Source organism: Mustela erminea, chromosome 8 (genome assembly GCF_009829155.1).
Source record: "Mustela erminea isolate mMusErm1 chromosome 8, mMusErm1.Pri, whole genome shotgun sequence".
NCBI lineage: Eukaryota > Metazoa > Chordata > Mammalia > Carnivora > Mustelidae > Mustela > Mustela erminea.
Window position 1 is genome coordinate 44,156,951 of NC_045621.1, and position 26,469 is coordinate 44,183,419.

General features: G+C 58.4%; 1 protein-coding gene across 1 annotated transcript; it reads left to right on the forward strand.

The window, feature by feature from the left end:
* Positions 1-343: 343 nt before the first annotated feature.
* ESPNL (espin like) lies at positions 344-26,469 on the forward strand. The gene is made up of 9 exons (XM_032355332.1): positions 344-781; positions 1,851-2,041; positions 3,627-3,813; positions 6,020-6,202; positions 14,209-14,340; positions 20,697-20,808; positions 21,813-21,925; positions 22,641-22,835; positions 24,691-26,469. Exons 1-9 carry the CDS (start codon positions 488-490, stop codon positions 26,278-26,280), a joined length of 2,997 nt encoding a protein of 998 aa, XP_032211223.1. The 5' UTR covers positions 344-487; the 3' UTR covers positions 26,281-26,469.

A 26,469-nucleotide genomic window follows, 5' to 3' on the forward strand; every position in this document is an offset into this window, starting at 1 on the left:
TCTCCCACTGTGGATGGGTCTCCCTTCCGTGAGAAGAGGCCCTCGGGGCTGCTGCCCAGATGAGAGGAAGCATGTGCTGGGGGAGCCTACTGCCTTCCTGGAAGGATCCTGGGAACTATAAACACCCACTAGATACAGGAAGTCCTTCTCAGGGTGAGAGACACGGCACATCTCCCCAGTGCTTGCTTGGAAAGAGGACAAGGCCCAGCCCAGTCACAATAAGCACCTTCTGGTCAGCACCCACCCCTGACCTGACCCCAGGGCACTCTGCCCACCACAGCACTGGGGAGTGGCTGCGGTAGGGCTGCGAGGCCCAGGCTCCAAGGCCTGCCCGCCCCGTCCCCGCCCCCCCCCCCCCACGCGTCTCCCATCTGCCCTGTGCACTGCTTATCGGGTAACAGGAGCTGGGAGCTCCGTCCACGCCTGAAACAGGAAGCCTGGGCCTGTGCGTAAGCCGCCGAGAGCCACCAGTGGACTGGGCTGGAGGATGGAGGAGCAGCGGGCGCTCACGGCTGCCAAGGACGGGGACCTGGCCACCCTGAAGCGGCTGCTGGAGGCCGGGGCCCTGGGCCCAGGCATCGTTGACGCCCTGGGGGCTGGCCTGGTGCATCACGCTAGCCGGGCTGGCCACCTGGCCTGTGTCAAGTTCCTGGTACAGCAGGCCAAGCTGCCCGGCAACCAGCGGGCCCACAACGGGGCCACCCCGGCACATGACGCCGCAGCCACAGGCAGCCTGGCTGAGCTCTGCTGGCTGGTGCGTGACGGAGGCTGCGGGCTGCAGGTGAGTGCGGCGAGCCTGTGAGAGGGGCTGATGTCCATGTGGACTGAGGGAGCGGCAGCCAGGAAGTTCTAGGGACTCGGTGTGCATGGCATGGGCACACCCGCCTGCCCCAAACCAGCACCAACTCCCGGGCTGGCACAGAGCAGCTCTCCTCCTGCCCTCCCCCAGGTCAGAGCGCCTGGCCTCACCTGGCCAGCGGGGCCTGCCAGGGTTTCCATCAGCCCGGATCTGGGGGCCTGTTTCCCAAAGGGTCCACACAGGAGTGTGTAGAGGAACATGGTGGGCACGCGGGCTCAGGAGCTGGGGCCCAGCTTGTACAGCTGGAGGCCTCGGTGCCTGACAGCCCAGGCCCTACTGTGGGGGGCAGTGGGAAGAAGGAGGGTATCCAGGCTCAGGGATTATCTAGGCAATGGCATTTCCAGCAGCGCCCACCCTCTCCCTTTTCCTGCCCACCTGGGGTCCCTTTGTGCAATTGGAGGACGTGGGACAGTGGGCGAGTTCCAATGGGGCATGTAAGGGCACTCTCCGAGAAGGGGTGCTGGGTCCCAGACAGGGAGGACTCATGGGTCCCATCGGCTCTTCCCACAACCTGGGAGGCGGAGTGGGGGGAGCGGTGCCCATTTCTGTGCCTGGGGGCATGCCCAGGCCTGCCAGCTGCTTGCCGTGGGAATGCTTCCAGTGCGAGGACTCGTGTCTGGCAGGCAGGTGCTCAGCACCCGTCAGGGACAGAGGCCCAGAGCTAGGGCCCTGGGACAGGCAGCAGGCCACAGAGCCCGACACAGACAAGGCTGGGCCTGTGGAAGCCCTTCCCACTGCGAGCCGGGGGCAGAAAGGGCTGTGACTGCCCTCGAGAGAGGGGCCCGGGAGCAGCGGGATCATGGGTTTGGACTCAGAAGACCTGGACTTGGCGTCCCCGCCATGCCTTTTCCTCTGAGCAGGCCACCCGGCTCAGCCGGCAGGGAGGGAAGAGCATGCGGGCGGGGCGGCGGGCTCCTGGGCGCTGGGACTGCCCTGCTGGGACGGGTCCCGGCCGGCCACAGAAGGCCACCTGCCCTTCTTTGCCCAGTAGGACCAAGACGACTCAGGGGTCTCCCCGCTGCACCTGGCCGCCCGCTTCGGGCATCCTCTGCTGGTGCAGTGGCTGCTTCGGGAGGGCCACGCGGCCACCCTGGAGACCCTGGAGGGGGCCCTGCCCCTGCACCATGCCGCCGTCAGTGGGGACCTCACCTGCCTGAAGCTCCTGGCCGCAGCCCACAGCAGGTGAGCCGCCAGAGCGCCGCCTGCCGGTCGTCCGCCAGAGTGCGCCCGGGAAGGTTGGGGGAGCAGGGAGGGCCCAGTGTGGGGCCAGTGCAGGGGGACAGGGCCCATGAGATTCAGGACCAGGGGGACAGATCTTGATCCTATAGACCGAGGGCAGTGTCTAGCTGCACAGAGCAGGGCAATGGGGGGCCAGGAAGCCCCACCCCCCACTCAGGCTTCTCCCGGTCTGCCTGGGGCCATGTCAGGACCCATGCTACCCCAGCTGGGAAGGTGTACGCTCTCCAGTCATGAGCAGAGGCCTACAGTGCCCTCAGGGGGTCCTGAGGCCCTAGTCAGGTGACCCGGATGGTCCTGCCACTTTGTTCCCTCCCCCGCACTGGGAACCCCTCCAGGGCAGCCAGTCTCATGCCTGTGGCCCTATGCCTGCTGCCCAGAATGGATGCTGGGCACACTGGGTGTGGCAGGGATGGGATGGGGCCAGCTGGGGAAGGGGGCAGCCCCACTTCCTTCCTCATCCTGAGAGCCTGTCTAGTCGTTGGCCCACACAGAGGCACCAAGATGGGCCATCTGGGGACGTCATGCTCATGGCCTCCCTACCCCCATTCCCAGGACTGCTGGCCTGGCTGGGTGTGGGACTTAGTGTCCACCCCTCACCTGACATAGCCTTTCCCCCTGATGACCCACCTGCCTCCAGTCGTGCCTCTTCTCCTGGGGGGGCCTCCTGTTTGGCTGAGGGGCTGGCTCTTCCGGCTGCCCCACACTTGCTCCCCGACAAGGCCCAACAGCTCAGCTTTGGAATAGCGGTCTCTCCCTTGGTGTTCTCAGCCCACCCCCTTGGTCTTTGGGACTTGCTTCTGCAGACACTGGGGGCGCCCTGCGCCGGGCCAGCCACAGAGGGTCCGTTAGACTCCATTTTTAAAGTCTTTTTTTTACCATTTAAAACCTGGAGACTTCACATGAAAACACACAAGTGTGTGGCGTCTCGTGCCCAGCACCTGACTCCCACCTGGACTGACCATGGGGCCACAGGTGAAGTCAGCATCACCAGGAGCTGGGGTCAGTCTGGGTCAGAGACTGTCCCTCCCTGCAAAATTCCACTGGGGACCAAGAACTCACCTGGCCCCGTGGCAGCTCAGAGACAGAGCGGGATCAGGGGAGCCCTGTGACCCTCCTCCAGTCCGTCTATGCTGGAGCCTGGAGTTTGGATGCCAGGCCCAGGCACTGCTCACAATGCCCCTTTCCTGCAGAGCAGGCCTTGGGCTCTGGAGGCTCAGTGACCTGCCCACCACCCGCCCCACTAGGCTGTTCACCCACCAGCAAGCCCCAGCCCTGGGAATAGCTGGTCGACTCAAAGGGGAGTGTGCAGAGCTGGATTCCAGGGTCTCAGCGGTTGGGGGTGGAGGGGTTGGGAGTAAGAAGGCTGTGTATAACCTGTACACCCATGCAGGTGACCCGCTAGGGGGCCCTTCAGCCAGTAAGGTGGTCTGGGCTTTTCCGCCCCTTGATCTGGGCCTTGGGGGGTTGGAGGAGGTCTGCCTCCTACAAGAACCCCCAAGCACTCTCTGAGCCTCCCCTTCCCCCACAGTGGTGTGAACCGGCAGACGCGCACTGGAGCCTCCCCACTCTACCTGGCCTGCCAGGAGGGCCACCTACACCTGGCCCAGTTTCTGGTGAAGGACTGCGGAGCTGATGTGCACCTGCGTGCCCTCGATGGCATGAGTGCGCTCCACGCTGCAGCTGCCTGTGGCCACTACTCACTGGTCGTCTGGCTGGTAAGGGGCCCCTGAGGGTGCTGGGGGCATGGGAGGTCCGAGGAGGCTGGCACCTGCTTCCCTCTTGGTCCCAGAGCTCGCTCCAAGCTAGCAGGGCCTGCTGGGTTGGGGAATCTCCATCTGCCTGCAGGACCCCTGGGGACCCCTGAGGTTGTGGGCGATCAGATGTTCCCAGGACATCACTGGGAGCACCCATGTGTATAGGCCCAGGCTGGGCCCAGGAGTGCAGCCTTGATGGGCAGTGACCCCTGCAGGACAGTAGGGTCTTTCATGACCCTCTCCCAGGAGTCTTGGGGTGTTTCCTGGAGTCTTCAGTGCGGGTGGCCCCCAGCGGACGCTGGCTGTTCCTGGCCCTGCATTCAGCCACTTCCTGCTCTGATGTCTCAGAGCCCCAAGCGACGCCCGGTCTCTTCCCTCTGGACCCGGAAAAAGGGCATTCAATCCTCTTTCTGGAAGGAAGTCCTGAGACCCCAAAACACATAGTGGCCCAGGTTGGGGGGGATGCATTTTCCCAGCATGGGCTGGGGACTTCCTGCTTCCACCACAGAAAACCAGACCAGGCCAGGTCTCTGGGACCCTGGAGAGTTCATTAGAGAGGCCCAGGGGAGATCTCAGAGTCAGGGGGGTCTCCCTGAGGAGAGGCAGGAAGTAGTTGGGCAAGGGGGGTTTGCTCAGATGAGGAGGGCCCAGCTTTTAATCCAAGTTGGAGAGAGCCTGGTTTGGGGGGACGGAGGGAGTGGGGACAGGCAGAGGCCCCAAGAGGACCAGGGTTCTTTCCTGAGGGACAGGGAGCTCCTGCCGAACCCTGAGCCAAGAATGGCAGGATGTGACTGGCATCTCTGAAGGCCACACTGGCCACTGGGGGGGACGAGAAAACCCTTCCTTGCTCAGAACCTCCCATACTTCCCGAGGGGCCTTCTCCCCAGCAGTGTCCCCAGGGCGCCGAGCCCGTCCTCCACTGCCCTCTCTGCCCATCCATTTAGGACGGCGCCACCCCATTCAGCCCTCTGTCCCACTGTCCTCCTGTCTTCACTCCATGGCACCAGCACCTGATAGACTCTAAATTTACCTCTGGGAGGCAAGGACCGCATCCATGGGCCTGGCGTGGAGCACAGGCTCTGGAGACACTGACCCAGCAAGTTAATGATGAAATCCAGACACCTGCCTTGGTCTTTGAGCCACCAGTATTGGTCTCCAGCCTCCCTTGGCCGCTCTCCCACCCAGGCTGGCCCTTTCGCCCCTGAGGCCCCACCAGAGGCACACACACTTTGTGAGGCTTGGTCCCCCCTACCCCAGCCACCTTCCCACGGGTGCTCCGCTGAGAGCGGCTCCACTCCCAGGAGAAAGCCCAGCATCCCCACCCTGGCCTTCCCCTGGAGCTGTCCTCACCTTCCCTCTCCTGTTGTTCTGACCCCGTCCGGTTCAGAATGCGGCCCCCCCAGAAATGTACCTGTCTCCGCACCTGGATTCTTGGTCCCTCGGGTGGGGAGTACCGGGCGTCTCTGGCCATGGCACTGAGCCACAGTGGTGTGCTGGGGGAGAAACAGCTCAGTGTTTTGGGGGGTGTCAAGGGGACAGGGAGGGTGGCAGGAGGGAGCACTGTGGGGGCTCATCCCAGGGAAAGGGAAGGAGCAGCCAGGGCCACGGGCTCTCAGGGCCAGAAAGGCCTTTCCAACGTGACTCCCACTGCAGCCTCCCAGCTGGGTCCCTGACTTGGGAGCAGGGCGTCCTCCCCCTCAGGGGAGCCAGCTGACAGGAGGGCCTCTGTTCCCGGCTCACCGGTCTTTTCCCAGCAGACACAGTTGACTATCAGATCGACCAGCACACTTTGGGCTGCAGGTCACAATGGAACTTGAACCTCCTTCCCAGGGTCCCTTCCACGTAGGAGCGCAGGAGCAGCAGGAGGCTTTGCTGTCTTTGGGTCAGACACCCAGCCCCATTCGGCTGCATCTCTGCCTTCTCCCAGCCTCTCCCTTATGGTGAAAGTTGGCCACATCAAGGCCGGAGGAAGGAGAAACAGGGTGACACCACAGCCACCAGCCCCTTCCATCAGGAAGGCAGAATTTTCCTAGAAGTGGTTCCTGGAGTTTCACTGGCTTCTGGGGAGGATCGCCTCCCGCTTCTGTGCTGAGCTCACTGCCCGCCCTGTCTGCCTCCCTGCGAGGGGTCGCCTCCTCAGCGGGTCCTCCTCCTCCACCTTCCCCAGGTCACCTTCACCGACATTGGCCTGACAGCACGGGATAATGAGGGGGCCACAGCCCTCCACTTTGCAGCTCAAGGCGGCCACACACCCATTCTAGACCGGCTCCTGCTGATGGGCGCCCCTGTCACGACAGATTCCTGGGGAGGGACCCCCCTCCATGATGCAGCCGAGAACGGGCACATGGAGGTAAGGCCGGCAAGGTGAGAGGTAGAGACTGGGAGCCCCCAGAACCTGGAGGTCTGGGAGCTCCCCCTTCCCGCACTTCCTGCAGAAATAACCCACTCAGCAGCCCAGTGGGAGAGGAGTCACGGTTCCCCTTTTACTGGTGGGTAAAGTGAGGCTGAGACGGCAGTCACTGCCCAGGGCCCAGACTCTGAGTTACCTGGGGGCCAAATTCAGGCTCTCCCTCGGTGCGGACCCCTTCCTTTGCACAGAGACCCCCGGGGTATGTCATCTGCCCAGGAGAACCCTCGGCTGCTGCGCTCAGAGGCGTGAGGGTAGCCCTGTTGCTATCATCCAAGAAATCTCAGGGACTCGTGTGGCCCAGCCCCTAGGAGACAACACGAGGAACCCGGAGTCAGCAGGGGTGACATTTAAATATTCAGGGTCCAACAGTGAGAATAGACCATGCGGAACCCCTGCCCCGTGCATTCCCTGCATACTGACCTCATGGAAAGGCAAGGCCAGTCTGAGAGCAAAACACAGGTTTCCTCCTCCGCCTCCCCAACCCAGCCCCACGGAGCACTGTCCCCAAGGGGGATCCACTTCCTTCAGCCCCCCACAGCTCAGTCCAGAGGGAGGGTGATGTTGAGATCACAGCTGAGTGCCCCAGTCGGGCTCTCTGCTTCCAGACAGCTGTTCACAGCTGGAACCCAAAGTAGGGCTGGGGCTCGTGGCCCAGTGTCAGCCGAGTCAGGTAAAATAAACTGCAGCAAGCACAGTCACGGGAAGGCACTGTTCCTTTGCAAGAAGGCAAAGGAGACAGGACCCCAGCTCACAGCAGCTGTGAAATGGTCTCTCTCTGACTCTTCACTCCCCCGACTCCCCACCCCAGCTACACTCCCTCCCTCCTCCTCAGACACCACTCAACCCTGCAGGCTCGCTCCCCCAGCTCTGTCTCCCCAGCTTCCACCCCTTCCTAGCCAGGGAGGGGGACAGCGGGCCGGAGGACAGGGACAACAGAAGATTTGGAGGTATGAAGGGACCCCAAGTCCCAAGGGACCCTCAGGAAGGCGGCTGGAGCCGTGGCTTTCTGCAAATGAAATCCTCATTATGAGCCCAAGGAGTTGAACAGGTAAGCCCAGAGCCTGTGGGTCCTCACCCGCTCTGCATATGGAAACGGAATAACTCAGGCCACACAGCCCAGAACAGATCCGCTTTCAGTCTTCTTCTGACGGAAACCCTGAATCCACGTGAGAGCCTGAGCTCCGCAAGGCCTGGCTGGCGCCCCGCCCCTCCGCCGCCCCCTCGGCTGCTGTGTTATTCAAGAGTGAACTAGAGACTTCACGGTATTTTATCCAGAAATACTTCAGCCTACATCTCCAAGAGATAAGGACCCCCTTTGTTTTTTAACACAGTTTCAAACCAGTATCACACCTAACAAGAATTCATAGTGAGGTCCTACTCTCACCTCTGCGCCAGCCTGCCTGGACTGTCAGGTATCTACTTCCCGGATTGCACCAGACTCGGAGGCCAAACAGGAACCGCACACGACTGGTTTGTCCACGGCAGTCTGCTAATCCATTCGCAGTTCCAGAAATCTGCTTTGTCCCAGAAGCCTAGGATAGTGCTTGATCTCCCCTGCAACTTCAAAATAAATTCTTATTTCAGAGTAGTTCAGGATGATTTTAGATTGTAGAACAATCGAGACACTAGTACAGGCAGAGGAACCCAAAGACCCACATCCCTTTCCGCCAGCATTAACCACTTAATCAGCCTAGTGCATTTGTCACAATTAGTGGACCCAAACTGATACAGTATTACCAACCAAAGTCCATACTTTGGACTTTGGACTTTTTCCATTCTGATTTCCTTAGTTTTTTTAAGGCTTCTTTATTCATTTATTTATTTAGAGAGAGGGCGTGTGCTCAAGAGTTAGCATGAGCAGGGGAGGGAGGGGGAAAGATAAGCAGACTCCATGCTGAGTGTAGAGCCCAACTTGGGGCTCGATCTCATGACTCCAAGACCATGACCTGAGCCCAAACTGAGTTGGACGCTTAACCAACAAAGCCACCCAGACAACCCCCAGACTTCCTTAGTTTTTACCTTATGTCTTTTTATCTGCTCCAGAATTCCCTCCAGGATACCACACTACATGTAGTCTTCAGGTCTCCATAGGCTCCTTAGCTGGGACAGATTCTCCTCATTTTTAGGAATAAAACTTCAGAATAAAGAGCTGGTGCCCCAGCAGCCTCCAAAGGGAACAATGATTGTTTAACATGTTTTGTTTTACTATATCAACAGTCTTTATTCTTCGAATGGTTTGAATTATACCAATTGCTTACTTTTTAAATTGAAGTTTAAAAATACGTTACATAAAACTTACCCTCCTGGGACAGCTGGTTGGCTCAGTGGGTTAGGTGTCTGCTTTCAGCTCAGGTTATGATCCTGGACTCCCAGGATCGAGCCCCACATCAGGCTCCCCCTCAGCAAGGAGTCTGCTTCTCCCTCTGCCCCTCCTGCCTCATGCGCTAGTTCTCTCTCTCTCTCAAATAAATAAAATCTTTTAAAACGCCAACTTCTCCTCCTGTTTCTAAGTGTATGGTGCAGTGATGTTCACTATATGCATTGTTATACAGCAGACCTCCCGGCTTTCATCTCTCAAAACCGGAACTCTGTCCCTATGAAACATTTCCCTGCTCCCCATCCCCCAGCCCTGGGAACCCACTTTTCTACTTTCTGTCCCTATGAGTCTGACAACTCGAGGAACAACACGAGGGTAGAATCAGATAGCAGTTATCTTTTTGTGACTGGCTTATTTCACTCAAAGTTATATCCTCAAGGTTAAACCATGGTGTAGCAGGACACAGGATTTCCTTCCTTTTTAAGGCTGAGTCACATTTCCTTGTGTGGATGGACCCACATTGTCTCTGGTCTTTCACCTATCAGGGGACACTTGGGTTGCCTTTCGCACTTGGCTGTTGTGGACAGTGCCACAGTGAACATAGGCGGGCAAACATCTCAGGACCTTTCTTTCTATTCTGATTACTTTAAAAAATGTTAAACCACCCTTGCCTTCCTGGAGTAAATGCAAAGTGACCGTGATAGATTGTCTCTTCTACATAGCTGAATTTAATAGCTAACTTTTTGTTTGGGATTTTAGATGCAGTGTATAGTGCTATGTGGTGGTTCTTAAGGTTGTCTGTGCACTGGGAATCTCCAGAACAGGTTTAAAGTATCCGAACACTTGGGCTCCACCTGCCCAGAGATTCTGATTTGATTGGTTCTGGGTGGGACCCCAGGTATCAGGACTTTTAAAACACGCCAGGGGATTATGATGTACAATTTCAAGAACTACCTGTGTGCATAGCATTGGCTCAGCCAATCTAGAAAGAATTCAGAGACAGTGGATCTTACAGCGGTGTGTGAACAGGAGAAGGAGCCGGACTTCTGGCAAGGGAGAGACGACTGGACACAGTCAGCTGCTAGAACAGAATAGAGCAGGAGCCAGGGCTGGCGGTAAGGGTTCGCTGGTGACAGTGTGGAGTGAGGTTTAATGCTGAGTTAAGAGACTGCTGGGAAATCTTGAGAGGAGGGTGTGAGATGCCATGGCTGTTTGGAGAAGGAAGTTGCCATATGACGGGGTGTCGTCTGGGGCTTTGCTGATGAGGTTGAAAAGGAAACGACAGAAGACAGGTGTAAATAAGACTCTCTCAGGGTTCTGATGAGTGGTTTTAACTCAGTTTTAACTCTAACTTACTGTGGCCGCTAATTCAAGAAGTGAACTTACTACTGAGTATTCTGAGTTCCTAGAGGTATTGGGAGCGCGACTGCCTCAGGGATTTCTGCTCCTATGAGAGGTGCGGGTGAAGGCCTGTTTAATCGTCAGAGCCTCTGACGTCCGCTCATTCACTCTCCTCCATTCGGATACTCACTCTCCTGACACATAGTTATTGAACGCACTTGCTTAGGACATGACCGAGGATTCGAGAACCACAAGAGCATTTGGTTCTCAACAGGGCAGGACCCTCTGCAGTGGGTGTCGGAAATTTCAGGACTGTTTTTGGTTTTCCAGTGATTGAGGCACCCATGGTGGAGGGGACACAAGGGGACCTGCTATTCCCAAGTGTATATAATTAAGCTTAGAACCTAAATTCAATTGTGTGTTTACACACATCCCAGTATTTTTCATAATGTCAGTGTATGTAAGGCTTTTCCAAGAATGATCCTACTGTCATGGCAAGGGAAGATAGTATTTTGCTTTATTTGCAGCCCTCAGTGATAATTTTAGAAAGTGCTCATAATCATGATGCTCATTCAACTATAAAATGAGCCTGTGTCAAAGATTTTTATTTACCTCATTAATTAAGGAGAAAGCAAGTAATTCATATAACCAGGAGTAAAATAAAACAAATATTTCACCAGCAAGGGATAATGACGTGAATTCACAAATAGATGCAAAACCAGTCAGTACTGACAAGGGAGATCATTGACTGCATTCCACTGTACACATTTTGCATTTAGGCTTTCCCTGGACAAAAGCCATTTATCATATGAACATATTTATTTATTTGAGAGAGAGAGAGCATGTGTACATGAGAGCACAAACATGGGGAGGGCAGAGGGAGAAGCAGATTCTCCATGGAGCAGAGAGCCCGATGTGGGGCTCGATCCCAAGACCCTGGGATCATGACCTGAGCTGAAGGCAGACACCCAACTGACCGAGCCCCCTGAACATTTTTTTTAAAGGATTTTATTTATTTATTTGGGAGAGAGGGAGCAAGAGCATAAGCAGGGAGAGCAGTAGGCAGAGGGAGAGGGAGAAGCAGACTCCTCTCTGAGCAGGGAGCCTGGTGTAGGGTTGGATCCCAAGACCCTGAGATCATGACCTGAACTGAAGGCAGAGGCTTAACCCACTGAGCCACCAGGAGCCCTTATAACATGAACATTTTTATACACTTTGCAGAGTAGTTGGCTCTAAGGTAGTGAAGGAAAGAGACAATAACCAGAAGCGTAAGCAGGACACTCAGTAATCTGCTTTGTCTGTTGGAGTGCCCTCCTTCGTTTTTCTTGGTACAGACAGCAGACTTTGTCTTTGGTGCAGCCATGCACCAAATACCAAATACTCACATAGTAACATGCATGTTTTTTAAATTATAAACTTTTTTTTTCTCCTTTACATTAGAGCATAATATATTTTTTTAAGATTTTATTTATGTATTTGACAGAGAGAGAGAGATCACAAGTAGGCAGTAGGCAGAGAGGCAGGCAGAGAGAGAGAGGAGGAAGCAGGCTTCCCGCTGAGCAGAGAGCCCGATGCGGGGCTCGATCGCAGGACCCTGGGATCATGACCTGAGCCGAAGGCAGAAGCTTAACCCACTGAGCCACCCAGGCGCCCCTAGAGCATAATATTTTAAATTTATGTGTGCAGGCAACTTGTATTACCAATTGTGTTCATGCCAGAAGAGCAGCAGAGTGTCAGGAAACTTTTGCAAAAAAAGAGGGCATTGGGACTGATGGCAGGGAGGATCCTGGACCAGCTCATCCTTGAGGTGCCTTCAGGCCCTGTGCTGTCCTGGGACGCTCCTCTGTCTCGGGTGTGATGAAGACCACAGGCTCCTAGAGACACAGCTCTGAATCCAGGCTGCCCCACTTCCTAGCAGGATGACCTTGGGGAGGCTTCCCATCCTTTTCCGTGCCTCTTGTCATTTTGTGTAGCGCAGGCACAGTAATAAACCTCACAGGGTGACACTGGGGCTGAATGAGTGGTCCATGTGTCACTCCAGAATGGTAACGGAAGGACTCACTTCCCCATCTTTTAGACAAGCCTCCAGGCTGTGAGCACAATGGTCCCCAGCAGCCCCCAGCTTCCTGTGATGGCTTAAGCTTTTCAAGGCACAGCCTAGAGACTAGTGGCAAGGACAAAGGGAGCAGGAAAGCTTGCAGGGTGGGGATGAGGCTGATGGGGTCGCACCATTTTTAATGTGTTTTATTTCTACAGTTAAAAAAAATCTGACATTATTGTTTTTCATTCAGTCAAAAAATAAAGGCTTATTTGAATTTATCCACAAATTTACTACTTTGTCATCTTCATTCCTCCTGGCATCTCTGGCCTTCTCTGTGGAATCTCTTCCCCTCAGTCTAAAGCCAATGCCTCAGATGTTCCCTTAGTGTGGGAGTGTTGCTGGCAAATTCTTTGTTTCATTTTGTTTTGTTTGCCTGTTTTGTTTACCTTTATCTCATGATCACTATTGAAGGGTATTTTTGCTGGGTATAGAATCGTTGCTTGGAAATCTCCACGTATTTTCCTCTGGTGCTGGAAAAATGTCATTCTTTCATTGCCTGGTGGCTTCTACAAAGAAGTCAGCTGAGAGGAGCCACTGTTTTGAAGATAATCATTCTTTTTCTTGTCACTTCTAAGGTTTTTCATTTTGTCCTTGCTTTCCTACAATTTTACTATGGGGATGACGTGAGGCAGATTGCTCTTTATTTCTCCCACTGGGGATTGCATGAGCATCTTGAATTTGTGCTTCCTTAAGTTCTGTGAAATTCCCAGCCATTATCCCCGCAGATGTGACTTCAGCACCCATTCTGTTTCTCGTCTTTCTGGGTTTACTGCCACAAACAGTATCACAGACAGGTTCTGCTTTCAGCTTTTTGTCTCTCTGTGCTGCATCTGGATGGCTGCTTCTGACTGATTTTCTGCTCATTTGTCTTACAGCTTCAGTTTTTCACGTGGTCATAATTTCTATGTTCCTGACCTACTAACCATCATCATTTAAATGCACCATGTCTCTTTTCATGGTTGAAAATTCCACGCCTAAATTTTCAAGCTTGATTTTTATTCCCTTGAAAATAATAAGCCCAGTTGTGTTCTGTTAGTTCTTGGGTCCTTGTGGGTCTATTTCCTGGTGAGTTGGGTCTTCTGGCTCTTGTTCTGGTATCTTATTTCTTTGGGCTCCCGGCTTTGTCTGACTCTATGCTGGAACTTATATTTGAAAAACAATTTGTGGGAGTCATGTGAGGCCTTGGGTGAAACATTATTTGCCTCTGGTTGTCAGGCATCCATGGAAATTGTGAACCCAGGACCTTCCCACTCCACATTTCAGGTTCAAGGTTCCCTGGGCCACTGAGTGAAGGGAAGCGGAGGGCTGGCTGGCTTCTGGTTTACCTTTACTCTGAGGGTAGAACCTTCAGCCTACAGTGCTAGGTGATAAATTGGAGCCCTCGCCTTTGGAGGACCCTCGGCTTTTCCTGGTCTCCCTAGTCCTGTGAGGCTGTGCTGTCAGTGCAGAAACACTTCTGAGTGATAGGTTTATCCCTCCAGATTTTCCCTGACTCCTGAGCTTGGCTTGGTAATTCCTCACTTCCTTTTTGCCTCTTTGATGCTTTAGGAAGGTGACTTTACATTTAATGCATATTTTATGTTGTCCTTGGGGACCTGTTTCTCTAGTCCCTGATGGGACCCATCTGCCCACCTGCTTTGCTTCTGGTACAGTCACCTCACAGATCTTGGTCATCTGCAATCACTCACCCCCTGCTCACAAATCCCACAGTGCTCAGGCTATGGTTCCATCTTCCCATTTCTTCCTGTGAAAATGACACACATACCTCCCAGCATTGCTGTACGGACACCGGTTCTGCCTTTAGAGCCCGCGGCATGGACTACAAGGGCAAGGTCAGGATCAGGTTGCCCAGCCAGGGTGTCAGCTGTACCACCTACTAGCAGCTGAGCGTCTGGCAGTTCCTGACTGCGGGTGCCTCGGTTTCCATCTGGGACTGTGTGCTGGTGCCTGTGGAGCTTGGCGCTGCTGCTGCCTGGATGAGGCAGTGGTGGGTGGGCCTTGGGGATTCGAGCCCTGGCCCCGTAGTGAACAACAGCAGGGTCTTGGGTAAGTTCCTTAGCTGTTGGTGGCCTCAGTTGCCCACCTGTGAGATGAAACCAGCACGGTGCCTGCCCTGCATCACACCTGGTAAATGCTGTGGGCACAAGCAGGTGATGCAGTGATCACACATGTGTCCCCTCCCTGCAGTGCTGCCAGACGCTGATCTCCCACCATGTGGACCCCTCCTTACGAGATGAAGATGGTTACACGGCGGCAGACCTGGCAGAGTACCATGGACACCAGGACTGTGCCCAGTTCCTGCGGGAGACAGCCGGGCCGGTAAGCTTCACAGTGCCCACCCCCCAGCCCCGGAGGTTGGGGTGACAGGGTCCCTGGCTCCCCTGACAACAAGTTATGGAGAAAGCTCATTATGGACACCAGGTTGGTCCCAGGGAAATGGTCTTGGGCCAGGACAGAGCCAGTGTCACAAGTCAGCTGGCCCAGTTCTGGGACTGGGCTGCAGCAGGGACTGCGACAAGGATCATGACAGAGCCATGATGGGGCTGCAGCAGGAGCTGTGATGGGCCATGGCAGGGTTCGTGACAGAGGCTGGGACAGGGACCGTGACAGAGGCTGGGACAGGGGGTGTGATAGGGGTGTGACAGGGGCACTGACTGGGGATGTGACAGGGGTTGTAACAGAGGATGTAACAGGGCTATGACTGGGGCTGTGAAGGGGCTATGACTGGGACCATGACAGGGACCATGAATGGGACTGTGACAGGGGTTGTGACTGGGGCTGTGACTGGGGCTATGATGAGGCTGAGACAGGGGCCGTGACAGAGGTTGGGACAGGGGGCATGAAAGGGGCGTGACAGGGGCCCTGACTGTGGATGTGATGGGGTTGTGACAGGGGCTGTCACAGGGGCCCTGACTGAGGATGTGACAGGGGTTGTGACAGGGGCTATGACTAGGACCATGACAGGGACCATGACTGGACTGTGACGGGGCTATGACTGGGGCTGTCACAGGACCGTGGCAGGGGCCGTGACTGGGGCTGTGGCAGGGACTGTGACTGGAACTATGACAGGGACCAAGACTGGGACTGTGACAGAGGGCCTGACTGGGGCTTTCACAGGGGCAGTGGCAGGGGTCAAGACAAGGGCCATGGTCATGACTGGGCCATCCTATGGCAGGGAGCAGAGCTGGCCTGTGGCTGGGCCATGGCTGGGGTGCCTAAGGGGTGACATTGTCGGACTGAGGGTACCCGGGGGTGGGAGCAGGGCTCTGAGTCACATGGCTGTCCAGAAGGCAGCAAGTTCTGGTCCCACGCTCCCATCTGGGTGTGGCCCTCGTGGCTTACCCCTCGCTGAGATATTTCCCATCCACAAGGACAAGAATCCTATCCGTCCTGCTGTCCCCAGCCCCCTGTGCACAATAGGCCACAGCGTGCGCTGAATGGAGAGGATCCGTGGCCATGTGAGCAAGTAAACAAACACAGACACGTGGGCAGGCGCACAGGGGTGACGTCTGCATCAAACCAGGACCCCCAGCATCCTCCCACCCATCCCTGTCCCCATTCCAGGTCCGAGGCAGCTGCTATGACAAATTAGTCCCAACTGGCCACAGCTTTTGCCAATTTAGTGGCCACCCTTTTAGAAAGTGTCCCTGGGATCATGTGGCCCCATTTCCAGGTGAGAGCACCAAGGTCCAGAGGTGTGACACGCCCCCCCCCCATGCCAGGTCTCACCGAGGGGTTCCTGTGCCTCGTTTTCCCTCAGGAGCATCCTGGGCCAACTGAGGCAGAGCTGTGGTCCTCCCTGGTCCTGGGCCTGTGGGACGATCATTCCCCCACCCCCTGCCTCCCAGCCTGCTGTGGCCTGGGGCAGCACAGGGGTGTGCTGATGTCACGGTCTAAGAACTGAGGACTACCCTGACTGCTGGAAGTCATTTCTTTATGACACGATTTATGTACGAGACGTTCCATTGGTTACTGTTTGGTAAAAGTTTGTCTTTTGGGCTCGGGTGTGAGGAGTTTGTGGGACTGGATAGGTTCCTGGTGTAGCGGGCAGAGCTCCACAGTCTACAGGCTGGGAATGGCCTGGCCACCTGGGTCCCTCCTGGCCCCTCGGTGGTCCCTGTGGCCAACCTGGAAGCTGAGATCAGGAGGGGGTTGGGCGTGGCCCTGCTGCCAGTGGGTAGGTCCCCGCCAGTCCCCAGTCTAGTCACTCCTGGGCCTCCTGTCTGGGCAGTGTCTCTGACCTCAGCCCTCCTTCCCCAGGCCCTGGCACATCTGTCAGAACCTTTTGGCCACTTGGCTCAGGTTGAGCAGCCAGGGGCGGGGTTCTGGGTGTTCTCCCGATGGCCCTGGGGCCGTGGAGAAGCGGCCCATCTGGGGCTGTCCTCACTGTGTCCCTGGTGTTGCCATAGGATCTGAGGCAGAATTCTGTTCTCTCAGGACTCCCCAGCTCCCCAGCCTGTGACCAGCAGGGCCCAGCCCATCCACAAAACCCTGGTTTTTGAGGCTTGTTGCTGTATCTACAGAGAGTTGGGGAGCCCATGTGGGACTTGGGGTTAGGCCTGGAGCCTCCCATCTTCCCTCAGTGAGCGCCCAGGGCAGTTGGGGGTGTGGGTCCCCCCCAGGCCACCTGCCTCACATGCAGACTTGGCTCAGTGGGAGGGCGGGGTGTCGGTTGAGGAGGGGGGTGCCGGGCGCCTTATGCAATATTGATGGAAACATAATATCCAGAGGTCGCCGTGCCGGCTTCTTCCCACGCCGAGCTCAGGGGAGGTGGTGGAAGACATATAGGGCGGCCGCACCTGCCCCCGAGAGCTGTGGGTCTCAGGAGAGGTGGCCTGGGGAACCAGGCTGTGTATGTGGGAAGCGCACCCTCGGCCACTGGGTTGCAGGATCTGGGTCCATGCTGCCCAGTACCCAGGCCTACCCTCGGCTCAGGGAGGCCAGGCCCTGCCTCAGTCCAGCTGCCAGGTCTTCCTGCTACCTGGCCCTTGGGCCCCCTCTGCACAACGAAGGGTTGGGCGAAGGGTTGGTCCTCTCGGACGGGGTAGGCTTCTGGCTGCAGGGCCCAGGCTTGAGTGAGGTCCCCGCCAGATGGTGGCATTAGAAATAGCAGCCCGGGCTGGTAAGCCCGACCCTCCAAACAGGCGTGAGGTGGGGCAGCCTCTCATCCCCCACCATAGCACCGGCTGGTCCTATTGGCCCTGGCCCTGTATTTGCACCCACTGGGGCTGGAGAGGCTCTTCCTGGCTGGTGAGGTCGCGGCATCTCCAAGCCTCAGTTTCTCATCTGTGAAACAGGAAGGACGAGTGGTGGCGGGAGATGCTCCTGAGGTCTCCAGCGGGTGCTCATTCCCTCCCCGAGGTCACAAGGGCTCCAGGACCCTTTCGTCTTTGCTGCAGAACTGAGGCCCAGAGAGGGCAAGAGACTCCCCAGGGGCAGCCTCCTCTCCGGTGAGGGGTGGGGCCTGGCGGTGCCGCCAGTAATTGAATCTCAGCCGTGGTGACCGGTGTCCGGCGCCCATCTGTGGGTCATGATTTTCTCAGCCCGGGTGGCATTACAGGCCTGTAACCCGGCTCGCGACAGCTGTCCTCGATATATAATGCATGGCAGACCCAGCATTGCTCAAATCTCACCAAAACACAGGAAAGGAGATGGCAGGCCCCGGAAAGGGCCGAGCCAACCAATGACCTCAGGGCAATTGCCCAATTTGGGGGTGGGGCATGTGCCCAGACGTCAGGACCCTGAGGTCGGAGCCCCACATCTGAGCCCCTTCAGCTCCTTACAGACTTGGTTAGTGTCAGGATGTCGCTTCTCCCGGTGCCAGGGAAACAGCACAGCAGACGGGGCCGGGTAGAGCTCTGCGGTGAGAACACGCCGATGAGGTGTGAGCTCCCCACACTGGCCCGTCAGGCACCTCCCGTAATTTGTCATCTTCCTGACTTATAGGAGGGGAAACCAAGGCCCCAGGTGTGACTTCCCCTCATTTCTCCGTGGAGGTTGGGGAGGGTGCAGCTGGGGCCAGGAGAGTGACATGAGTTCCCCCAGGCTGCGGGTGCAGCACTGGGGTCCAAGTTCATTCCTCTGCACCCCAAACCAACTTCCTGTGCTCTGGTGGGGGAGGGAAGCTTCTTGCCTCTAACCCCAAGAGCCGACTCCTTTAGGGAGAGGGGTAGGAGATAGCAGGGGGAGGCCCCAGGCTCCAGGGTCTGACTTGGTCCTGCTTAAAGCTCATAAGCCAGCCAAGGTCTGTGTCATGGACGCTGGAAGAAGACACTATCGTCCAGGACCACTGCAGAGAGCAAGTGTTATGTTTGCTTGGGTCCCCTTGCCCCCCCAGGTCCCTGCATAATGCGATATGGATACAGATGGCTACTGTACCCACAGGAGGTTGGTGTCACGGCTGAGGACCCCTGAGCTTGGGGAACCCCCATTTTACAGTGAGCAGTAAGATCCCTCTGGGTCCCTCCTTCCAGATGCAGCCCTGAGAAATGGCCACATAAAGAGCAGCCAGGGTTTTGCATCCTCAATAGGAGTGCAAGAAACCCAACCAGTGTCAGGGCCTCCCCAGTCCCCAGAGGCTCCCCCATCAGCATTCTCCTCCACTGCTGATGCCCCCGACCCAAAGAGCAGTGATTCGAGGGGTTCCTGGAGCAAGGACTGGGGGTCTCAAATAAGATTCTGATCCCAGCTCTCCCCACATCCCAGCGAGCCTTGGTTTCTCCATCTGTGCCCTGGGAGCTACTCTGGGGCTGGAGGTACAGTACTGGGGCTTTCCTCTGGCTAGCTTCTCCCTCTCCCATGACCCAGGGATCTCAAGCCTCGCCCACATCCCGAGAGGGTCTGCTCCTCTGGCCCCTGCCCCACTGAGGGTTAAGGTGCCATGGTAAGGGATCCGGCACCCAGCCCCAAGGCCGCCTGGCCACTTGATACCTGAGTCTTCAAATATTAATGCGATGACTCCCGCTCCTGGGGGCGGCAGTTGGGACAGCCCTGACAGCCCAGTTCTGTGGCAGCTCCCTGTGCTCAACCCAGCCCCTGCCTCTGTGGGTCTCCCCCCGGGCCGGGGGCTGGCAGACACTCCCCTACCCATGGAGCACCGGGACTCCTGGGCTTTCCACCGGATTCCCGGAAAGACTGACATGTGAGGTGCGTGGTGGCTGGCAGACGGGGCTTCAGGCTGTGTTCCTTTCCAGTGGCCATGGGGGGCAGAGGGTCCTGGGTAGGGGAGCAATTGAGGGGCTGAAGGCAGCGGGTGCAGGTCAGGGGTTCTCCTGAGGGTGCCACCAAGCTCCGGTAGCTCCCTAAGATCTGTGCCTCCTTGCTGGGAGGTGGGACTGAGCGCGGGGACACTCAGTGTGGCCGAGCGGTTTGCCCCAGCAGGACCGGCCACAGCAACGCTGGGCTTCTTATGCAGAAAGAACAGAGAAGGAGACTGAGTGACAGCATAGTCCCAGCCCCAGGCCAGGCAGCCGTGTCCTGCTCAGGGCTCTCTCCAGCACCAGCCTGGAGGCCTATCCCCCCTCTGCCACCCACAGCAAGAAGGGGTGAGGAGCTGCCCTCTGACAGCCAGGCTGCGGTGCTCCGACAGCCGGCAGCTGTGGCCCTGTGAGGTGGAGAGGCACGTGGGGACAGCCCCAAGGGAGAAGGGCATCACGGTGACACCAGGGGAGCAGGGAGCATGGGAGTCTGCCCTCTGAGATGGGCTTGGCCCGACTTCAACTTTCAGCTTTCAGCCAAAAAGTGACAAGCCTAGCTCTGGTGTCATTCTGGAGAATTTCTCTGCTGCATGCGGTGGGACACGAAGAGATGAGTGCGGTCCCGCGGCTCACAGCCCCTGCTTGCTAGGTCAGCTGGGCCAGAAGTCTTGGCTTCGGGTGGTCAGTCCCCAGAGCTGAGACTGCTCAGGGTGAGCTGGGGACATTCGTCCAGGTCCAGGGCTCCTCCTGGCTGCAACCAGTGTCCCTGGGGAGGCAGGAGAGGTGGCCACAGTCAGGTCTGTGCCTTGCCCTGGGTGTGGGGCAGGGTACATGGGTGAGTTCTGGGGGTCTCTGCAGTGCTGGGGGTCCGATCTTGGTGATCTCCGTTTCCCTGTGGCCTTGGGGAGGGGCCTGGCCTGGACACTGCCTGGTGGGTCCTGGCACAGCACCCCGCTCTGAGGTGTGGCCACAGCCACAAGGCCCCTGCTGGTGTGTCAGAGAAGTGTTCAGATGCCTCAAGATGCTCCCTCCCCGCTCCTCTCCAGGCCGGCAGTCTCAGCACAGAAGTCCAGGACAGCGAGGGAGGGCTGTGCACATGCACGAATGTGTGTGTGTGTGTGTGTGTGTGTGCACATGTACACATGTATTGTATCCATTACATGTGTGTACATGCATGCATGGGTGTGTGTGTGATGGGTGCACACATGTCTCATAAGGCCAGAGAGAGGTCAGCCAAGCTGACACCAGCCCCGGCCCAGCACCTCCAGAGGCCGGGAGCCAGGCCCTTAGATAAAGAGTGCCGTTCCCCTGTCAGTGGTGTCGATGGCAGCTTTCCACTCCCCACCGTACTCCCAGTCCCCTGGGAGACTGGACCAGGGCTAGCCTGCTCTGTGCCTCCTTACTGCCCCAGTGGGTTCGCTGGTGGCCCATGCCAAGGCCCACCTGGACCTCCTGCTGACCGGGTCCCTCTGCCCCCAGGTTCCGCTCCTGATGACACCACCGCCGCCTCCATTCCCCCCTCCTCCGCTGTCCGCTGCAAGGCACTCCCAAGAGGAAGGAACAAGGGGCTCAGGTCTCAGGAGCCCCACCTGTGAGTACAAGTCTCTAGGGAAGACTGGCCTGGACCATGGAGGGCAGGAGTGGGTGCTGCTGCCCTCAGCTCAGAGGTCCCTCGAGAGGGTGGGTTGCAGGAGCAGCTGACTCCAGGCGCTGGGCATGCCACACGGTGAGGACAGATTTGGAGCCATTCTTCCTGTCTCCCAGCCCCAGCTGCTTCCACATTTCTTTCATTGCCCTGGTTGCTTCTTTAAAATGAGGATCAACATTTTCCATGACACATGCTTATAATTACAAATCAGTGGTCCCTTGCTCCCCCCTCCAGGGTCCCTGTGTGAGCTCCCAGCCCCCAGGGCCTGGCTGTCCTGCCTGTGTGATCCTTGGCAGCCTGGTCCCCTCTCCAGGCTTCAGTTTGTCCAGAGGTAAATCTCGAAGGTCAGGTCTCTGGGGTCTGGGGCTCTTCTGGGTCTGCTGCTGCTGGTTGAAGAGCCCAGCAGGTGGTGCATCCGCGGGCTAGCCGAGGCAGGCTAGGACTCTTAAGGATTTGGGACCATTTTAGCAAAATGAAATAGAACAGCATGAAAAATATCAGCAGTCCCCATATTCGTGAGAGTAAGCCCCGCTTCGTGGCACAGGTCTCCATAGTCCTATGAAGGAGTGCGTGTATGTGCATGTGTGTGTATGGTGCACGGTGTGTTTCTTGGTTGGGGTGTGGTCCTGGGGAGGGCCGGGAAGAGGAGAGTTCTGATCTTTTGCAGTCTGATGGAGCTGCGTTAGGTCCCCAGACGGCCCAACCCTCTGCCCTTGCCTGCTCAACGGGGGAGGGGGTAAACCGCAGGCGCCCAGAGATGCTGGGCGATAAATCAGTGTCCCGGGTCCTGGGCCATTTGTTGGGAGACTGGCTGGGTCTTTGACTCCAAGTCTAGTGGTCCTTCCAGAAGGCCGGTTCTGCCGCAGGTCCAGGGTTTTCTCCTCTCATCCCCCTGGCCTTCTCAGAGTCTGGGAAGCCCCCTGACTCTGCTTCCCTTCCCCCAGCAGTGGTGACTCCCAGCCCAGCCTGGCCTGGCCAGCCTGACCAGCCTCTTCTGAGGGAGCAGACAATCTGGGCAGCTCCCCCACGGGTCACCACCAGCACCATGGCCGTCCCCACGGTACGCCTCCCCCTTCCATGCCCCTGTTACCCCGTCTCCCCAACCAACCCACAGAGCCCAGCTGGCCTCTCATCAGAGTCCTATGTGTGCCCAGGCCAGGTCACTTCTGGGGCAGAGATGCAGTTGTCCATGGGTGAGTGAGCCTAGGGTCTGCTGCCCTCCTTCCTCAGGGTCTCCCACCCAGCCTAGGACCCACTGGAGGAGGCTGGCTCCTCTTTCTCCTTTTCTTTCTGGGCATGAGGCCATTATAAATCCAACCCACCCTTTCCTTGAATGGGTCCCAGGAACTCTCAGCCCCTGAGAGGTTCTGTGCAAGTTTGGGAAGTGCTGCATGGTGCTGCCTCTCTTGGAGAGTTACAGAGCACAGGTTAAAGGCTCTGACAAGTCCTGCGGTTCAGAATTGGCCACCAGACTTTCTCCATGTAACTGTACCCCAAGCGAGTTTGTACATCCAGGTGTCAACCTCTCTGCCATGTACAGAAGAGGGGAGGAATCTCTGATTGCCTCTCCCAGCCAGCGATCCCCCCATGCACATACCTGGGTCCCACAGTGGACACCGGGGATCCCTGTCTTCAGAGGCCAACGCTTACCAGGCTGGGTTTCCCTGTCCCTCCCTCCCTGGGCTACCCCCCACCCCTCCTCCCGTGAGACCCTCCCCACCGATGCCGGGTGGGATCCCCTCCGGGCCCTGAGTGACCACCCCCAGTCTGCACAGGGAGAGGAGATGGCGGCGGAAGACGCCCCGAACTGCCTGGTGGCACTGCAGCTGGACAGGCTGCCCTCGGGCGACCTCGACGGCCTGGTGCCCACGCAGGACGAGCACGGCCGGCCCATCCCCGAGTGGAAGCGGCAAGTGATGGTGCGGAAGCTGCAGGCGCGCTTGGGCGAGGATCCGGCGCCGCGGGTCCAGGTGGGGCCCGGCAGGGCGCTGCGGGGCGGGTGAGGGGCGGGGCCCTGTGGGAGAGGGGCGGGGCCCGGTGGGGCAGGGCAGGGCGGGGCTAGGCGGGAATGGGGCGGAGTGGGGCCACTGGGTAGAGCGGAGGCTGGGCGGGGGGGCTTTGTCCTGGAAAGTAGACGTGGAAGGTGCGGTACCTGGGCCTACACGTCGAGTCTGGACACACGGGCACCCCATCGCGTGCCCCCTCTGTGGCCCCAGCTTCCTCCTCTGGGAGACCATGAAGGGGAACCAGATCTGGAAGCTGGGCGCCTCCTCACCCACCACTCCATCCCCCCGCCCCACGGCCTCCCCCGTCAGAGGTGGTCTATCCACGTGCTCTTCTGTCTTAACTATTTTCATCCCACCTCTACCTCGTGCCAGGCCCCGTGCTAGGCAGTGAAGGGGACCGGCCCTGCCCTCTCAGCCCTTACATTCCAGCAGGAAAGACAGGGGGACTTGGCAACTGCACTGGGTGTGTGCGGGGCGGGCCAGGTGATTCCAGGCGCCAGGGAGAGAAGCAGAGAGCAAAGGGGAGCGGGGATTCCATGTGGGTGCTCAGGGGCAACTTCTCTGGGGAGGGGACCTTGAGCCGGGGGTGGGGGGTGCAGAAAGTACTGAGAGAGGAACGCTGTGAGAATCTGGGACAAGTGATTCTAGTCAGAGAAAACAAGTTCAAAGGTCCTAAGGCATGCACAGGCTGGTACCATAGAGCGGAGTGAATGAGGTATGATGGGCAGAGGTGAGGTCAGAGTCGTAAGGGCTGCTCACCATCAGGCCCCTGGGGAGCTTTTGGGAATCTGAGCAGAGAAGCTGTGATTTGACATGGGTGGTCGCAGGCTTCCTCTAGCTGGTGCGGGATGTAGAGGGATAGGATTTTGTCTGAATGGTGAGTGTTCTACAGCCCTGGGTCCCAGCTGCCCTGTCCCACGCAATCATGCCAGCCACCTGTGACCACTTAAGTTAATTAAAATGAAACAAAAGTCAAACTCCTGCTCCTCAGTTACACAAGCCACATTCCGTTTCTGTAGCCACGGGTGGCTGATGGCTACGTGTCATTCACCGTCCAGCGTGCTGGGCAGTGCTGGCCCCAGTTAGAGGGAAGTGGCATCTCAGCCTGGCCAAAGGCTTCATCCCTGTGCAGCAACACTCCGTGCCCTGGGTCTGCTGTGCCAAGGAATCAGAACTTACCAGGGCAGAGCAGGGCCTCTGAGCAAGCAGATGGAGGCTTGGGTCCTGCTGTGGTGAACTGGGACCCCTCCCTCAGGGGGCTCTGAGCTATAATAAAACAGGCTGGCATAGAGCCTCAGCCCAGAGGGAGCCCAGCTCAGGGTTCCTCTTTGTCTTTCTGTCCCAAAGGCCGTGGGCACGGGGGACAGGCCTGGATCCTGGTGCCAGGCCAGCCACCAGGAGAAGCCAGAGCAGAGTGGGAGAAGCCGCCCTGTTTGGTCTCAGCTACCTAACCACAAAAGGCTCTGGAGCTTGGTGGGAGGGCCTGGGAGGGCTCTGAGGACAGAGACCCTCTGGGCTGAACAGTGATGAGCTGAGATTAGGAGAATGTGGGGGTGACAGAACAGGGGACTGTCTTCTGGGCCCCCACAGGGCAGAGTAGCTGCCCTGAGCCTCAGACTCAGGACTGGGGCTGGCCAGCCTCCTTGTTTATGCTCTAAGTCCCAGTGAGGGCCCACTGGTGTGTAGGAGCCTGGGGCTCCCAGGGGGCACCTAGGTCCAGACCACTCTCCGGGAGCTTGTGTCCGGCCAGAACACCGCCTCTCCCAGCTGTGATGCACCCTGGGCCTCGGCCCTGCTGACCCGGCCTCCCTGTGCCCAGGGTGACAGCGGGAGCGTGGGCCCCGCGGGACAGGCGGCCTGGCGGTACTCACAGACCCACCAGGCTATCCTGGGCCCCTTCGGGGAGCTGCTAACGGAGGATGACCTGGTGTACCTGGAGAAGCAGATCGCGGACCTTCAGCTGCGGCGCCGCTGCCAGGAGTACGAGAGCGAGCTGGGCCGTCTGGCCGCCGAGCTGCAGGCCCTGCTGCCAGCGCCCCTGGTCCGCATCACGGTCAACAGCCACTTCCTGCCCCGGGGGCCTGCGCTAGATGGGGAGGAGGTGTCTGTACCCGCGGCCGAGCCCCAGGGCCCCGCGGAGGCCGCCTCTGGGGAGCAGCCCCTGCCCATGTGGTGCGGCCACATCGCCCGGCTGGTGCGCAGCATGTCCCTGCTGCTGAAAGGCATGAACGGGCTGGTACAGGGCGAGGAGAAGCCCGCGGTCCGGCCCCCACAGGAGGCCCGCGGGGAGGCCCCTGCCAGCCCCCCCGGGAGTGCCGCGCAGCGCGAGATCCAGGAGTGCGGGGTGTCCGTGCGGACGCTTCGCGGCAACTTCGAGTCCACCCCTGGCCCGCCCTGCGCCCCAGACCCCGGTCCCTGCGAGCCGGCGACCCGGCCCGGGCAGTGCGGGGGAGGCGTCGGGCCCGCAGCCTCGCAGCCCCGCACCGGAGGGGCTCCCGGGCCGAGGGACGCGGAGGAAGCCAGCGACTCGGGCATCAGCTGCGAGGAGGCCCCCTCGGAGGCGGGGGTGGGGCCGAACCCGGACCTGGCCAACCTGCGCAAGGAGCGCATCGTCATGCTCTTCCTCAGCCACTGGAAGAAGTCGGCCTACACGCCCGCGCTTAAGACAGCCGCCTGCAGGACACTGGAGGCCCGCCGGGGGACCCCGCGGGTGCAGGAGCCCGCCGGGGGCCCTGCGCCGCCCTCCCCGCCGCCCGGCACGGGCCCCCGGCTCGGCCACCTGTGGCAGCAGCGAAGCATCATCGCCCACCTGCTGGGCAACTGGAAGGCCATCCTGGCGCACGTACCGGCCCGGCAGCTGCGGCGGCTGAGCCGGCGGCCCCGCGGGCCCCTGTCTCCGGAGCAGTTCCTGCCGCACGTGGGTGGGGCTCCCGTGCCCTATGGCAGTCTAACGTTGGACCTCTTCATGCTGGGCTACTTCCAGCTGCTGGAGTGCGACCTGCCCGCCGAGGAGCGTAAAATGCGCCACCTGCTCTGCTTCGAGGTCTTTGAGCACCTGGGCGCCCACGGCTGGGAGACCGCTCGGGCCTTCCATAAGGCCGTGACCGACGAGGTGGCTGCTGGCCGCCGAGCCTGGACCGACGGCTTCGAGGACATCAAAGCCCGCTTCTTCGGCTCCAGCAGGAGCCCCGCCTGGGACCCAGAGCCCGGCCGCAAGTCAGGCTTGACGCCCCTTGGGCCCCTGCCCCATGCTGCCACCGCTAGCAGCAGCCCAGAGGCTGTAGCACAAGGGCTAGGGCCTGGCCACCAGCGGGGCAGCTTCAACAGTGAGGACATCTGCGGCTACATCGACCGGAGCTTCGCCTTCTGGAAGGAGAAAGAAGCCGAGATGTTCAGCTTTGGAGAGTGAGACAGGCAGGCTGCCTGCTTTTGGAAATGCAGTGTCTGGGGTGATTTCATGTTTTCTGCTCTCTTTTCCCGTTTGTCACTCACCTGGCGGCCAGCTGAGCCGGAAGGCCAGGCTGGCAGAAGCTGGCAGACACTCTGTGTGCTAACGCCCACCTTCCGTCCCACATCAACAGGCTCATCCTTGGCTGTG

Bases quoted from the DNA above. Each gene is read 5' to 3' on its own strand.
- ESPNL (XM_032355332.1), top strand. From the start codon at position 488: ATGGAGGAGCAGCGGGCGCTCACGGCTGCCAAGGACGGGGACCTGGCC. The intron at 2,042-3,626 runs GTGAGCCGCCAG...CTTCCCCCACAG, and splicing joins CTGGCCGCAGCCCACAGCAG to TGGTGTGAACCGGCAGACGC. The intron at 20,809-21,812 runs GTGAGTACAAGT...TTCCCCCAGCAG, and splicing joins AGGTCTCAGGAGCCCCACCT to TGGTGACTCCCAGCCCAGCC.